Source organism: Coccinella septempunctata, chromosome 3, assembly GCF_907165205.1.
Source record: "Coccinella septempunctata chromosome 3, icCocSept1.1, whole genome shotgun sequence".
Taxonomy (NCBI): domain Eukaryota; kingdom Metazoa; phylum Arthropoda; class Insecta; order Coleoptera; family Coccinellidae; genus Coccinella; species Coccinella septempunctata.
The window spans coordinates 23,606,460-23,623,238 of record NC_058191.1 but is presented as its reverse complement, the minus strand read 5'-3'; the positions used below and the strand labels follow the sequence as shown (position 1 = coordinate 23,623,238).

The window sequence follows — 16,779 nt, the reverse complement described above, 5'->3', positions numbered from 1 at the left end:
TTTATCCAAATCGGCCCTGGTAAAATGATATAGCCATTTTAAGTTTTCATAATTACCTTCACAATAACTAGCTAAATCTCTGACACTACACATCTGTGGATCTTTCAAACCTTAGAACATAGATACATGGAATGGACATTAAGAGCAACGAATCAATGTTTTGTAGTACCTACACACATGTTTCTCTGTCTAGCGCGACACCAAGGCAGTATCGTTTTATTGAAAAATTTACATACTTCCTATCTATTCGTACTGAAAATTGATGTGTCAATGACTTCCGACACAAATGTCTCAATTGTGATTGGCGACACTTTATTTACTATCTCACTCCAGTCTTTGGAATGTTTATTTTCCATTCCATGTATCTATGTTCTAAGATTCTAACAGTAGAGTTCCATTCAGACAAAGCACCCAATTTTTAAAATTTCACACATACATAAGTATATACTTTTCAATTTTCGAACATCAAATTACTTGAAAACGGCGCATAAAACTAGAAAATATGAAGAATACTTTTATTTTACTAAAAATGTTACTTTTGACCTCAAGAATCCTCTGTTTAAATAAGTATTTGTACTAGTCAAAGACTCACCCTGTATAACCTTTTGAAAAAAATAAAAACTAAATTATGTATAAATATCCTATATATACCTACTCAACAATTTTTCTTTATTCACATCCATTTTGCTTAAAAAATCCAAAATTATTATCTATACCTAAGTATTTGAATTTTCTTCAGCTTGTTTTTTCATCAGTCCTTACGACTACTTATATAACTGCATGCTAGTGAGAGGACTACAGGATTTAGGATATGTATATGAAATAGTCTTTTATGATAAATATAAATAAATCTTGTGATTTTTGCAAACCAAGAGTGAACAACCTTCTATCACATGCTTGAAAATTGTGTTAGGTATTTGGATTATTGGCTTAGAGGGAGATGGGGAGGGAGAGGGAGAGGGAGAAGAAGAGAAAATGAAGAATTTGACTTTGACTTTAAGGTTATTTCAAGGTCAACTCGATTTTTTTTAATAGAAAGGTTTATTCTCTACTGCAGATTTTTATTTTTCATGAAAAAGTAGTACATAGATACATTTTCTATGAAACTTTTTCTCATCGGATTTCAAAATATTGAACTTAATTTTATTGAAACGGTTGGAAAAAAATGAAAATAACAATTGACATCGATGGAAAAAGTTAGTTACCCCTTTTTCATAATGAATAAGAATCTGGACTAAAGAATGAACATTTTCATTTTAAAAATTTTGGTTGACTTTGAAATAACCTTGAAGTCAAGGTCAGGGTTAAAACAAAATATGCAGGTATATTGATTTTCTTTCCCCCTGATACCTAACAAATTCTATATACGAAACATTTTTTCTGAAGAACATAGTTTATATGGATAATTTACTGTTTCAAGTTACCTAAATGCCGCAGCCTGTAAGTATAGGTATGCTTTGGTAAAAATTCTTATTTTTTATAAAAAAGTTTGAATCTTTTTTCATCGGATTTCTATTATTATTAGATAAGTAGATAGGTGTCATAAATTTTTTCCCAACCCCCCAACCGTTTGAAAATGAAAATCAAAGTAATATTTTGAAAGCCGACGAAAAAACTTTCAAACAAGAGTTACTATTTTTTTCATGAAAAATAAGAATCTGCACTGAGAATAATATAATACCTTTCCTTTTGAAATAATCAAGTTGACCTTCAAATAAAACTTGAAGTTGAAGTCAAGGTTAAAAAAAAGTTTTCATCTTCTGTCCCCCTTGATACCTAACAGTTTTTATTTGAAACATTTTTCTCTAAAGTAGGTACCTACATACATAGTTTTTGAAATAATTTAGGTAGTTAAATGTAGTATGTAACACCCCGTACCTACATAAAATTTGACGGAAAAAGTGGCCTATGCAGATAAATTATGAAATTTGGTTTACCTATATATCCATTTCGAAATCATAATTTCATGAGGATTTAGAATATGATATTAATTGCATCCCTATTGTCGTCTGAAGTATATTTGTCCAGTTTATGGTAAAGCACCTGGCACCTGCATGTGTGTTTTTTTCTGATATGTTGGAATTTGGTATTTCACGAAAAATTCCATTTTTTGCGCTCGTTTTTAGGGAGAAAGTTTATGCAAATGTAGGTATGAGATTTTAAAACGAAAAAAAAAAGTAAAATCTGAAGAATGCAGGTTCAAATTTTCACTTAATTGTCTCGAACATTTCTTTAGCAAAAAATAAATATGAAGAGGATATTTCAACGTATTAAGAAAACATGTTTTTCTTAATACGAAACTGAATGTAATGGATCTGCAGATCCATAAGTTTTCGCCCTAATCCTGAAGTCAACTTTTTCCAACTTAATATCGGGACACTCTATATCTTGTTTCAGCATTACCTATTACCTGTCTTTAAAAGAGAGTTGCAGGAATCGAAGTGAAATCTCGAGACCAGTAGACAATTTTTTTAATACCCACCTTCCTCCTTATGAACCTATTGTTTGTTGACCTTGGATGGTAGTGAATTTCTCCCCCACCTCAATCGATATTTCCCACTTTGTCAACGTTTAAATCTATTACCTTAGATAAGACCCCGTCTCAGCCTCAAAACCCCAACTCCTCATCCTTGTTTCCAAAGTCCGGAAAGGCAAACTAAACATGGTTCCCGTTTCAGATCCATACCATATCCTGAACTCGGCCTCGTCCCGATTGGTCGCCCAGGGCTCAGGACAGATACAGCTGTGGCAGTTCTTGCTCGAGCTGCTCGGCGATTCGTCGAACGCCGCTTGCATCGCCTGGGAGGGCACCAATGGCGAATTCAAGCTCACCGATCCGGACGAGGTGGCCAGGAGGTGGGGAGAGCGGAAGTCGAAGCCGAACATGAATTACGACAAGCTGAGCAGGGCGCTGAGGTAAGAATCTGAGCTTGTTTTGTGTGCAGATTTAGGGGAATCGGAAACGGGGAAACTGCGGAACATACGAGACTGAACGATTGCTGGAATTTGTAGCTTTTGGTGGGTTACGCTCGGAATTATTATTCGTTGATTGAATGTTGGATTCAACGGCAGTAATGGACAGGTCCATCAATTGGAGGGGAAACAAAAATTTCATCGTATACGGGGGGTGATTGGAATGCGAAGGAACTGTTACGAACAGTTAAATTCTAATTTAATTTATATTTTATCTTGTTATTTCTTTCAATAGGTTTTTTATAATTTTCTAGGGTATAAGAGGGTTAATTATATTCTTCTTATTGGTTTCACTCTTTAATCGGCAACACACAATTTTGATACAAGCTTAAGTCTTCAATATTAAATTCGTCGTAACTTCTCTTAACTAACGGTCGCGTCTCGACTGATGTAATTTTTGAACCCTTTTCAACAAATTTTCGAAGAACTGAATACTAACGTCTTTTCAATTTTCGTCTAAATTGACAACCCTCTAGCCTATCTATTTTATATAGGTATATCACACCTAACAATAGGAACAACAATACACTGAGAAACCAATTTATTAACTATAATGCATATTATTTAATACGGTAGGTAATATGGGCTTTATTCGAATATGGCGTAATAATGAACTTTCTTAATAGTTATTATCAGGTTTGTTGAGAGATGAACCTATTGAATTAATGACACTTCACTTCACTTTACTCCACTCACTCTTTTTAACACCATAGACAAGAAATTATTTGTAGAAACCGCTCTAATATAATAAGCTAATAAACTCTCAAGCCACAAGAAAAAAAAAATCAGCGATCTATAAAATTCAGAATAATCTGGAAATCTCCCTGTATTGCATCAAATTTCAATGGTAGACTGAATACTAGAACTGACGCTTTGCTTGACCACTAGGGACGCTTGCCATCTATTTGTCGACAAGATTCGACAAGTCGAGAATGATTTCATAGCTGCCAAATAAATTTTGTTTGATGTTAACAAAAATAAATTGATTATTTATAAACTATATATTTCTGGGAAATAAAGGTTTAGACTAAGATAACAAAACGATATTTATTTCTATCAAAAAAACAATATTTGGACCAAATAAATTGGGCTTTAATGAATTTCTCATTAACTATAAATAACTGAAATTTCTGAATTTCTTTGAGGGAAATCACGTTTATGTATTATTGGTTTATTAAATTTATAGTAAATAAATTCGGATCAAATAAATATTTATTAAATGTAAACCATGTCATTTTTCTCAGTGTAACAATAACGTAGTAAGAATAATGAAAATAGCTTCCTACATTCGGAGAAACTTATGAAACCAAAAACACTTCATTCCATTCAAGAAGTGATTTTTCTGAAAATAATTCTGTCTGACTATCCATTCCTTTTGTTACCATAACATCATAAATTTTCTAAAACCAGGCATCTATGATACTACCCTAAATAATTTTTATAATTATAATAATACTCTTATTTTCCATACTGATTAAACAAACTGATTTAATTATAATGGGGAAACTCGAACCGTATAACCAAATCCCCAAAATTAAAATATTTATTCCTCAAATTGAAGATTTTGGGTATAAACATTTTAAATTTTCCAAACTTGATTAGGTACACAAAAAAAAATGTTCATCAATTAATATTGGTAGGTTTTGCTTCTTGAACCTAATATGTTTTCTCCTTTTCCTTCTCTCTATCTTCTTCACATATTTCTCCCCCATCTGTTCCACTTTTTCTCTCACTTTTTGGATGATACTCTCCCATTTACCCTTCTTGGTGATGTTCCAATTTCTTTTATATCTTTCTTCTTTAATCTATTATTTTTCCATAGTAATTCCATTTGTTGTTGTCGCTCAAATTGATTGTTTCAGACGTATAAGAATTTTCTTCTTTCAGCACATGTTGCATTTTGGTTTTCAATATTCCTTTTTATTTCATTTAATTTAGCATCCAGCTGTTCTCGTACTTATTTTTGATTATTATGTTTCATAGAATCTAATTCTTCCTGATCGATAGTTTGTTTCAATGCTGTTTCTTCCATTGCTCTTTTAGTTGTTTCTCTTTCTCTTTTCATTATCTTACAAGCATCAGCTTGTACGAATAAAAAATACTGCAAACTTCATTATTTCAAAATGGAACGACCTATTCTATTTATTATAGATAGGTATAACATTTTTCGCTGCTCTATCCCCATCTGAGTATTTTCGTTTTGTACTAACGTATCCCTATTCCTGATACTTTCGGAGATATTAACGCTTTTCATCATAAAATTGCCGAAAACATGTATCCCATGAAATAGGTCTGTACTGTATTGTTACATTCCGTTTTATTCTTTATTTTATTCTATACATGTACTTGCTATTTCTATCAACAGAATCGCAACTTATGAAACCAAAAACAATTCTTTCAATTTAAGAAGTTACTTTTCTAAAAATAATTCTGACTGACTACTCTCTATTATTTTTTATGTTTCCATGCCATCCAAAATTTCCTAACGTAGCATCTGTGATGAATAAATTTCTTATAAATTAACAACAATTTCTTTTAATTCCTAATACTCATTGGACAAACTAAACTAAACAATATTATATTGGGGAAACTCGAACCATAACAAAATCCCCAAGATTAAAATATTTATTCGCCAAATTGAAAATTTGTCATCCAGTTGTTCCTGTACCTCTTTTCGAATATAATGTTCTGTAAAATCTAATTCCTCCTGGTTTAGTTTCATTGATATTATGTATTTGTTCCTTTTTTTCTCTCCATTTTCTCTGCACATTTTTTAATTTCACTTTTTATTTCCGTACCATTTTGATCAAATTCCTCAAATTGCTCATCCAATTTCATGAATTGTTCATCCAGTTTCTTAGAATGCTCATCGAATTTCTTAAAATGTTCATCGAGTTTCTTAGAATGTTCAGCAACTTCCATAGACTGTTCATCGAATCTCAGGTTTATATCTTTCCTCATCTTCAAAATAAAATCCAGTATATTGGAATCATTGTTTTCTTGTGCTCCAGCTAAACTCTTGTTTCTATAAGATTCCATATTTTGAGTATATATATGTAAAGCTCAAATTGTCCCACGTTGGGCGCCATTTTGTTACGTTCCGTTTTATTCTTTATTTTATTTTATATCTACATGTAGAGTCATTCGGGGCACTTTGCGCACTTTTGCCTTTCAAGCCATACCCTGTTTCAAATGTTGAAGCTAGGAAAATTAAAACATATTCATAAGATAGGGAATTTTCTAATCTATAAGAAAACATCAAAAAGAAAACAAACAAAAAAGTTTTCTTTCCGCAAAAAAGAATTTAATAGAGAAAGTCGGAGTGCGTTCACATGCCCCGTATTGCGGGTAAGTGTGCGCACCCTCACGGGGTAAGTGGACGCAGTGCTTAGTGAACCACACAATCGAAACAAATTACAAAATAATGTCATCAAAATGTTACAATATTAGAGAAATTCTGTTTATTGTCAATACAGAAGCGCCTTTTTACAAGCAGTAAATTATTGTTCGTGCCACAATTCTTGGTGAACACAACACTTGATACATTCCCCTGTTGGTGGCTCTTCATATTTTTCTGAACAAATAGGAATTAACCAAGAAAATCAACAATGTCATAATTTATTCCTCACTGAACTAATGCCCATATCATGAATCTATGCGCACACTTACCCGCGCACACTTTCCCCAGTAAGCCAAAATTTGAATTGACGTTCTTATAGAGTTGAGCAGCTAAGAGAACCTAAAATTTTTTATTATATATTTAGATTAATATGCCCATGATCGAATAAAATATTGTTTAACACTGAGGGACTCGGAAATTGGACCTGGCAGAATGTGCAGAGATGCTAAAAATTAACAAGAAAACTAGTGAATTTGATTGATTGCAAAAAAAAGTTAATGAAAAGTGGCACGGCGCACTCCTAAAACTAATATGGCGATTCTGCGCCCTTGCTTCACCCAAATGAACCCCTCTTTCATACATTGCATAGTCGAGATATACGCACTGCGCACACTTACCCACTGCGCTCAGTTACCCCGAATGACTCTACTTGTTATTTCTATGAACAGAATCGCAACTTATGAAACCAAAAACAATTCATTCCATTCAAGAAGTGACTTTTCTAAAAATAATTCTGACTGACTACTCTATATTATTTTTTATGTTTCCATGCCATCCGAAATTTCCTTGCATCTATGATGAATAAATTTCTTATAAATTAACAAAAATGTCTTCTAGTTCCTAACACTCATTGAAAAACTAAACTAAACCATATTATTTTCGGAAAACTCAAACCATAACAGTACCTATCTATAGAAAACACATTTATTTTAAGGAGCTGAAATTTTGGGTATAGGTCACTGAGGATGAGTTTCGTGTAGAAAAAACTTGGTTTGTTAAATGAATGAGGAAATTCTTCGTTTTGTCACTCAATACATCAATACAAAAACGGAGAGAAGCTGAAATTTTCAAATCGAACAGCCTATTACCTTTCATCTTACATTTTCAGATCAAATCAAAATATGCATGTAATGATGTATTATGTTCCTGAATGAAAACCTTATGGTTTTCACGTCAATTTTCTATGTGAGGGGACTTCTGTTGCTACCGTAGAATTTCTGCCACGTTAAGTTCGTTAAATCCTAAAACTATTGAAAACTCTACTGAAGGTGTTTATCCCATTCATACAAGGAGTTGTGTTTGTTAGATAAAATTAGCAATTATGAAAACCCTCACCTTCATAGAAATTTGACTTTATTTCCGAAACCATATGAGGTTTTCTGATGTGATTTTGATACTTCATAGAAAATATTTGATGAAAATAATTAGAGTGTTACATTTGAAAACAACAAATTTTGGTCGTTTGAATCGAATTGAAAGACGACGAATTTTGAATGAGCTTGCATATCAAAAACCTAGTTTTTTCTATACACGAAACGCATCCTCAGGATCTCAGTGATCTATTCTCAAAATTTTAGCTTCCCAAAGTATGAAATGTCTTCTCTGTGCCCATTTTATTGGATCCATATGTTTTTGGCTTTTTTTGTGAAAAACAGTAAATATCACCGAAAGTATCAGGGATAGGCATGGGGAGCGAAAAATACCCTAATATAAATAAGGTATACCATTTGAAATAACGAAATTTGTAGTAAGTTTTCGTATAAGCAGCAACGTTGCAGCATTGAAAATATTTTAGTCAGATAGATTAGAAGCGTAGGTATAAACCTAGTAACCAAATTTTCAGAACAATCGTACGATCCGTTCTCCGTATTACCTAAACGTCTAATAGTTAACCCACCTGCGGGGAAACGGGAAACACTCTATATGTCAATGATTTTTTTTTATTGAAAAAACGAATCCACAACTTAACTCCAAATTTCAAAATTAATTTAGAATTCCCGATACTCTCAAAGGGGGTTCTCAACTGGTATTATATGTAGGTATATATACACAACACAGAATTTCAAAAATAAAATTATATTCATTTATAATTGATCGCAGAATTCAACAACAATAGCTTACCTCTCTTAATAACCTTAACTTCTATTATTATTGTCTTTTGAATTCCACTCACTGCTCAATTTGAATATAATATCTTCTCTTTGTAGGACCTCTGTGATGAATTTTTGTGTGTATTCTTCTATATGGTTCATAGTGTTGACAATGCTGACACTTATCTCAAAATTTGGAAATCTTCCACTTATATGCTGCAATAGTGTAAATTGATTTCTTGACTAAACTTCACACCAAAACCATCAAATGCAACTTCCTGCTCGACTGTAATATTGATAATATATGAAAGATTTTTCATCCTAGTATTAAGCTTCTTGTTTATGATAGGTATTCTTATTTCTTCTCGCAAATTCATTTTTCTATTTGCCATCGAAGGAAAACCATCTAACATCATTTAAATCACAAGTGTCATTTGTGGGAGACAGCACATGTGTGAGATGAATGAAAGCTCTATTTTTTTAACGAGGGTCGCAGGCCCGAGCCACATCCGAGGCGAACCACGCGAGGGTCAAAGGCCCGAGCTACGTTAAGGCTAATCGCGCAGGGCTATAGGCGAACAGCGAGAGCAGTCCGAGCCCTGACTTTAGGCGAACCGAAAAAAATCCCCGAAAACGATCGGTTTAGGAGTGTTCGCGAAAAAGACGCGCGTGGTACATAATAGAGCTAAGAGCTTGGACATTTTTCCATTTGCCATCAAAGGAAAACCATCAAACATCATTTAAATCACAAGTGACGAAGCACAAGTGTCTTCTGTGTGACGCAGCGCAAGTGTTATCCATGTGACGATCGATAATCAGAGATAATCGGATGACAGATGGGAGTGTTTTACATCAATGGGAATCATAGATTCTTTCGTCACGTGACGATTTATCTTTTTCAGAGTCGAGATGAAGAAAAAACTATTTACTGGGGTGCCACATCATCCACATTCATACATCTTCGAATTTCAAATGGTTTCAAATGGTAATAGGTGTGTGTCAAGACTGTCCAGTGACACCTCACATTTTGGAAGTCTTGCAATTCTATTCACAAATATTCTGAAAATTTTCTATTCGACTTTGGTTTCAGTGTAAAAAACTCGTTAGAAATGGTGAGGGTGAGGTGGATTAAGTGGTCCAGTTTCTTTTCTTTGGCGACCCCTGAGGCGTCAGCAAATCAATCGTTTTTACAGATCGAATTAAAGTATCTTATAAACAGCAAAAAAAAAAGGTACTGGTTTGTAGGGCAGGATGATAAAAACAGCAATCCCCTGCGATTAGCCAAAGTTTCGAGTAGCTTTTAACTCTCTCTCTCTCAAGGCTACAATAAATACAAAACAAACTATAGGGTATGTGTCCCAAATTCCGCCTACCCTAACTGTTTCCTGAAATATCAATAACATTCCACGGTTAATCCAATCCAAACAATTGAATCGGTAAAATCAAAAATTAACACCTTTCGTGTTGGTTTCCGACGGAAATTCAAAAAAGTATTGGAATCCAAACGATCGGGCGCAGGAGAGGATAAAGTTTATGTGCCGACTTTATGGTATTTTGACCTTCTTTTTGTCAGTCTTCAACTTCGAAAAGTAATTCTTGTAGAAGATCGATATGGGAAAATTGGTCTCTCTTTAACCCATTCACTCCTTGGTTTCTTCTCTCGAAGCGACTTCAATTGCTTCTTTTACACCAAACAAGCGTACGCCACTGCCATCAGACAATATTCCTCATCTCCCACTTATGACATTTTCGAACTGACGAATTCTCGCACTACTACTATTATAAATGTTTTTTGCACATTATTCCGCGTTCTTTTCACTCATGTGTGTGGGCAATAAGTGCAGAAGTTGATGGTTGTCATTCTTTGCATGTTGCATGTTGAACGCCGTCTTCTCTCTGTGTCTGTGGCCGGCTTTAAGGCAAAGGCAAAACGTGCAAGTGTAAGATTTGGCTGGTTGAAGCCTTCTGCATGGGACTTCTCTCCGTAGAAATTTTCTAGTTTTTTTTATATGATGAGCTAGTGTGCTAGTGACTACTACACACTCGCCCCCCTTCCTCTTCCTTGAAACTTGTGATGACACCTTTGGGACACCGGGTAGGCGGTGTTAGGCACTCATTCTACTTGACGTGAAACACGAAAAATTATGGTTAGAAAACAGCCATATCCTTGAACGAAAACACTATAATATTCTCCATTTCATGCATAAACGTAGTGAAAAAGAGTGGTATTGGGAACTTCACATTTGTAACCTACAGTTGCACTTAGGTCTATCGGCTGCTCAGATGAGATGAGGCCCCTCAGGTGAGGGGTGAGTTATATAGTTGGGCGCCAGGATTAACACGTAAACCAAGAGAAATCTTGCTTCAGGGAAAGTTTAAAGAAAATGACTTTTACAATTTTATTAAAATTAAAAATCTACAAAAAACACAAGTTATGATTGCTGAAGGCTGAGTATTATAAAAAAAAGTACAAATTAGGCGTTACAGACAGTTCATTGGGCTCCAGGCAGAATTTGGATTTGTGTAATCGAGTTAGACAGAAATTTTGAGACCTCACTTATCCTATTCTGGCTATATACAAGCGCGCTTGGATGGTAGTTGGAAAGAAAATTTCAGCTCTCACTGGCCCAATTCAGGTTCAGTGTTTGGAGGCTCGCTGGGTACATATGTTACGGGCAATGTAATTATTTAGGTCAGTATTCATAATGCTTGGTTATTATGAATAATGACCATTAAAATCGGGCAATTTGATAAATTTGAATTACTTTACAATAATTTCTCACATTTCCCGGTCATTATAAATACCGCTATTATTTCTTTGGGCACTTTGATTAATTGACACCAAAGGGACAACCTATGTGAAAAGAATGGCGAAGATATTCCACAGATAGAGATTCAACTAAGAGAATGTGCAAGATTGTCATCCAAGACAGGCTGTGGCGATGTGGCTGTAAAGGTAGCTGTAAATCCGACGAGCGAAAGTGTCGTAAAGAAAAAAAGCTATGTAACTCGAAATGTCACCAAAGTGGAAGCTGCTCTAATGAATAGAGCCTGTATTGGCCTGTATTGCTACATATTGACATTTTGTGTGAATATAAATTTGAAAGTACGTACATATCTAATACTTTAGTTTTGTTTGTACTTATTTCAACCCACCGGTTTGTTTGTCAGCATGTGAAATTTTATTTGTTATGTTTTGTTTGTTACTTTGTCAGTCAGGTATGCAAAAATTTGTTATTTTTTATGAGAAATATGAATAATATATAATTATCAAATTGCCCACCTGATTTTTAGCATTAGCATTATGCATAATAACCGGGCAATGTAATATTTGCAACATAATTTATCATTTTGTCATATCCTTTTGGGCACTTTTTAAATTGCCCGGGCATTATAAACAATGCCCAATTATTTACATTGCCCGTAACATATATAGTATATACTAGCCAAAAGGTTTCAGTTGGTCGAGTTGGCGAGATTCTGATCTTGAAACAGCTTCAAACGTTGTTGTTCCCTTCAATGTCAACTGATTCTCCAACATGCAGTGCGGAATAGAATAAAAAAATTAGTAGATGTTGAAATGGTGGTCGATTTAAATTCTGTTCCAACTAACTCTTTCGACAGCAATACAATAATCAGTACAAAAAGCCATATAGTTCTTCAGTAAAATAATTCAATGAATAAGGTGATTACATATGAATAGAAAAAAAAATTGATAAGGTTCAACAAAATACAAGTAACTAATATCTTTCCGTAAAGAAAAAAATTTTGTTAAATCAGAATAAATTGAAACTTCAATAAATGATCCGACTGAAAATGATAAACAAAATCCTAACCCACTGATGGTGAGCCACATAATTCTATGCTATCTTTATAGTTCTATGTGGTGAGCAAGGATAGAAAGATCGAAATTACCAAATTCAGAAAATTAAATTTCTGGGAAACAGGGAAAAAGAAACTAGATTCCTCTTATTAAATTCAATCAGTAAAGAGAAAGATAATAATTCACCAGAAATAAGCACTCGCTCTTTGTCACCTCTTCACAACGGTTTCAATCGAATTCCATTTCGATCCAAATGAAAAATCAAAATGAACGACTCCCCTCCTTCTTCAGAAAAATCCGGTTTCATTATTCCGTTTATTGCGGAATCAGTGGCGTCACGGCGATGAGGGTTGTAACGAGAAATCGTTACACATTCCATGCGATACAGGCAAAATTTCAGAAAACCAAAATTCGACTGATATATACAGCTGATAAAATTAACGTAGATCCCCAGTCTAGATCAACAATAATCACATCTGATGCTAGTGCCCTATCACGAGGAATGTACAAACTTGACTTTACAGATAGCCACATACTGGTAGCACATTCATGCTCTTCAAAATCCGTAGAGGCGGTTTCAGGAACCTAGGCGACGTTTGGGACACTTACCCTACACAGAGTTACAATTAAAGAGAATTAATTCAGGTCAATAATGAATATGAACCTGGATCATTCACCATTTGTTATCTGAGTTATCGCAAAGCAATAGGAAAAAACTAATATCGTGATGACTGATGACCATCATGTTTAGTTTAGGATATTGGCCCTTTCGATTTTTATGTGGCAATGAAAATGGAAACTAAGGATTGCCGAATTTTTCTCATTAATTAGTAGGTAACTTTGCTCATTTTGATACCAACTGACAGAAATAAACTTGGGACACAAGTGTAAAAAAAAGGGGTACAATAGGGTAACAATAACACAATTTGACAACGAGATTTCATATCATATAGATATGAGTTAAATACGCAATAAATAAAAAGAAAGAAGATGTCAACCGAAATTGTGAAAATCGAAAAATTGGAGTATCGAGCCATCATCAAGTACCTACTTGTATTTAAAAGGGTTAAGAGGTAAGCAGATTTACGAAGATATGCTTAATGCCCTTGGTGATCAATGTCCTTCGTATGCGACCGTGAAAAATTAGACTCAAGCTTCAAAAGAGGTAAATTTTCCATTGAAGATGATGATCCATCGGGATGGCCAGTTTCTGTGTCAGTCCCTGAAAATATCGATGCAGTTCAAGACATGATTTCATCAGACCGTCGAATTGGGCTAAAACGGATATCTGAAGCACTGAATATTTCGTACGAACGCGTTCATCATATAGTACACGTCAATTTGGACATGAGAAAAATTTCTGCAAAATGGATCCCCAAATGTTTGAATGTTGACCAAAAGCGTGCAAGGGTAGAAGAAGCATCGAGTTGCTATGGACGAAACTTGGGTACATTTCTACGATCCAGAAACAAAGCAACAATCGATGGAATGGCGACACTCTGGTACTCCAAGACCTATATAAGAAGTTTCGTGTCCAAAAATCTGCTGGAAATGTTGTTGATTCAGTTTTTTGGGATTGCCATGGAGTAATTATAATAGATTTTTTGGATAAGGGTAGAACAATAACCAGAGATTACTATTCGATATTAATGACCACTCTACGGGAAAAAATTTAAGAGAAAAGACGCGGAAAGCTATCCAGAGGTGTTTCGTTTTTACAGGACAACGCTCATGTACACAAATCTCATGCTGCCACGGGAAAAATTTGTGATTTAGGGTTTGAATTACTAGAACACCTCCCTTATTCACCGGAATTGGTTCCATTCGACTATCATCTCTTTCCTCAACTGAAAAAAAGTTTAAGGTCCTAAATTTTCTTCCAACGAGGAGGTAATAAAAGCTGTGGAGGTTTTGTTTTGCAAGGCAAGAAGAAATATTTTTTTTGAAAAGTCTAGAAACGTTGCATTTTCGCTGTAATAAATGTATCCAATTAAAAGGAGAATATATTGAGTAATAAAATATTTTAACATTGAAATTTTGTTTGGTTCTATAGTAGGCTAAGAATTTTTCAATATATCCTCGTATAACTCGACTCCTATTGCCATTTAACTCTCTTGCGAGGATTGAAATCGAAAAATGTACAACTCCAAATAAAAATTGATCTGCCAGAGCGTTTTTTAGAAAAACTTTCCGATATATCGGGTTGGACTCTTTTTTGTGGGCCACTCAGTATGTATTTTTCAACATGATATAATTCAAATTACTAGCAGAGTTTAAAATGATCGAACCTCACCTTCAAGAAATACCCTAATTAGGTACAAAAAACAAAAATATGTTTTGATTTGAATTCACTGTTCCACTTGCATTTGTGGTTTTTAGTGTTGAAGACTACCTACATTCGAATCCTTTCTAATTCCAGGTACTACTATGACAAGAATATAATGTCAAAGGTCCACGGCAAACGTTACGCCTACAAATTCGACTTTCACGGTCTCATGGCAGCCTGCCAGACTCAGGGACAAGGCCAAACGGACGTCATGCCAACGTATCACAAGTACCAGCAGCACCAGAACGACCTGGGAGCGGCCCTGTACCCGTCAGCACCTCCAGCGCCCCCCAAACTTCCAAGCATTCTCCCACCCACCACGCAGCACTCCCAGAGTGGATTCTTCTCTCCCCCTAGCTACTGGCCATACTCTCACGGAAGTTTCGACCCCAGGGGTCCGTTCACATAATCCGGACCTGGATTCGGACATCGGCACAAAATGTTACAGTTTCCTACAACTGGTTCCACCGCGTATCATATTCAACAAAACAGTAGCGAGAATAATATGCTTTATATCGTGGAAAACTCGAGATTTTCGCAGGGATATTCGATGGACCAGTTGTATGGAAGTCTCGGAAAACCTGATGCAGAAAATCGAACCGAGCGTCACTTAGGTATCTTCCTCGGCGATTTATTTTGTAGTGAGGGTGCTGCAGAAAAGAACTGAGTGTTGAATTTTTACTGTTACGAACGATAGTTTTGTTTGAATGTCGTTTTAGGCATTTTATTCGAGTTATCAGTAATATTGAATCATAAGTGTATTTTTGAGTAATGAATTACTGTCCCAGTTCCTTTTGGAAATAGCTACGTGTTCACGAATAACTCTGAATTGGTGTGTGGCTCTCGAATCTTCATTTTCGAAAAAAAATCAGATTCATGTTCATTCAAAGTAAAAGTTTTTTTAGTATTTTATATTTTATAAATATATTGAAAAACAGAAAAATATTCATAAAACTTTCGAAGAAAGGGTCATGAACTACAGTAGGTATGAATAGGGAATTCTCCTTCTGACGAAAATTATGTATTTTTTATGAAATATCTTTGAAACGTCATATTTTGAAATAACCATTTCAACTGTTTCCCAAAAAAAAATATTTTTAGCACTTAAAAATGAAAAATAAAAATGGATATTTAAAGTTTAAAGCGTTTTGTGAGAATTGTACAAGCTGGCAACATCGACTGAAATTTGCCTTGATAATGAAGGACAACAAATGCATTATCTTGATAAGATAGACAAAGATGGCTGTCTATAAAGGTCGTAAAATTTTATGGGATTTTTATGGCCGGTTGCAGTTGAAGCTCGCCAGTAAGTACGCGCCTGTAGATCAACAGGTCTTATTTTATAAACAAGCTGAAGGATGATTTTGAATAGTTTTTGTGGTGAATTTGAAAAAATTATGAATTAAACTCAAATTTATTCAGTTTAAACTTGCATATGCAGTGATAACCCAAATTGAGGAGAATTCCCCATTGTAACTTGTAACAATTTATGACGTTAAATGAAAGACAGGAAAAGTTAAATAACGTTTGTATTCACAGCGTGTAGGAATGAAATGTAATTGCTTTGTGTTCAAATTGTTATCACATTTTCCATTTCATTTCACAACTGTATTTTCCTCGAAGTAAGAACCATTTAGAGTTGTTCAGTAGTTAACGAATTTTTTGTAAGTATTCCAAATCATTGAAAAAAAACTTGAAATAATAGTTATTCATTGGTAATGCGAGTATGGATCACATCACAGATATCTAATTGAATTTATTTGATGACACATTTCTTATTATCTCAATTTCGATTGTTTTATTTCTTAGGGATGTGTGAAATTACTGTTTTGTTTTAGAATTTTGTTAATAAAAATATTACGAAGTTAGAATGTGTTTTTTTAAATATTATAAATGCACAAAGAAATCGGGACAAATTATATTATGGAATGAGCAGGGTTTTTCAGAACAGCTGAACATGAACATGATGAAGGAAAATGTTTCATGCGAAAATTTGAATGGATTTATCTGGTTAAGCCTGTCGATGAGCCTCATTGTTGCTTCGAAGGTATATGGTCCCGATACATTCCAGTACAAATCATGGTACCGTCAAAAAACTAAAGAGACATACCCTAAGGAACAGGCGCGTACACAGAAAGTTGTGTTGGGGGGGCTCAGCTAACATCCA

General features: G+C 34.5%; 1 protein-coding gene across 1 annotated transcript in view; it reads left to right on the top strand.

The window, feature by feature from the left end:
* The window catches only part of LOC123310371 (DNA-binding protein D-ETS-6-like), a 99,943-nt gene extending 84,221 nt beyond the window's left edge, over positions 1 to 15,722 (top strand). The window contains exons 4-5 of the mRNA XM_044893838.1: positions 2,679 to 2,916; positions 14,706 to 15,722. Of these exons, the coding sequence (XP_044749773.1) occupies positions 2,679 to 2,916; positions 14,706 to 15,021 (554 nt within the window). The 3' untranslated portion in view covers positions 15,022 to 15,722. The remainder of the gene's footprint in view (positions 1 to 2,678; positions 2,917 to 14,705) is intronic.
* The last annotated feature ends 1,057 nt before the right edge of the window (positions 15,723 to 16,779 follow it).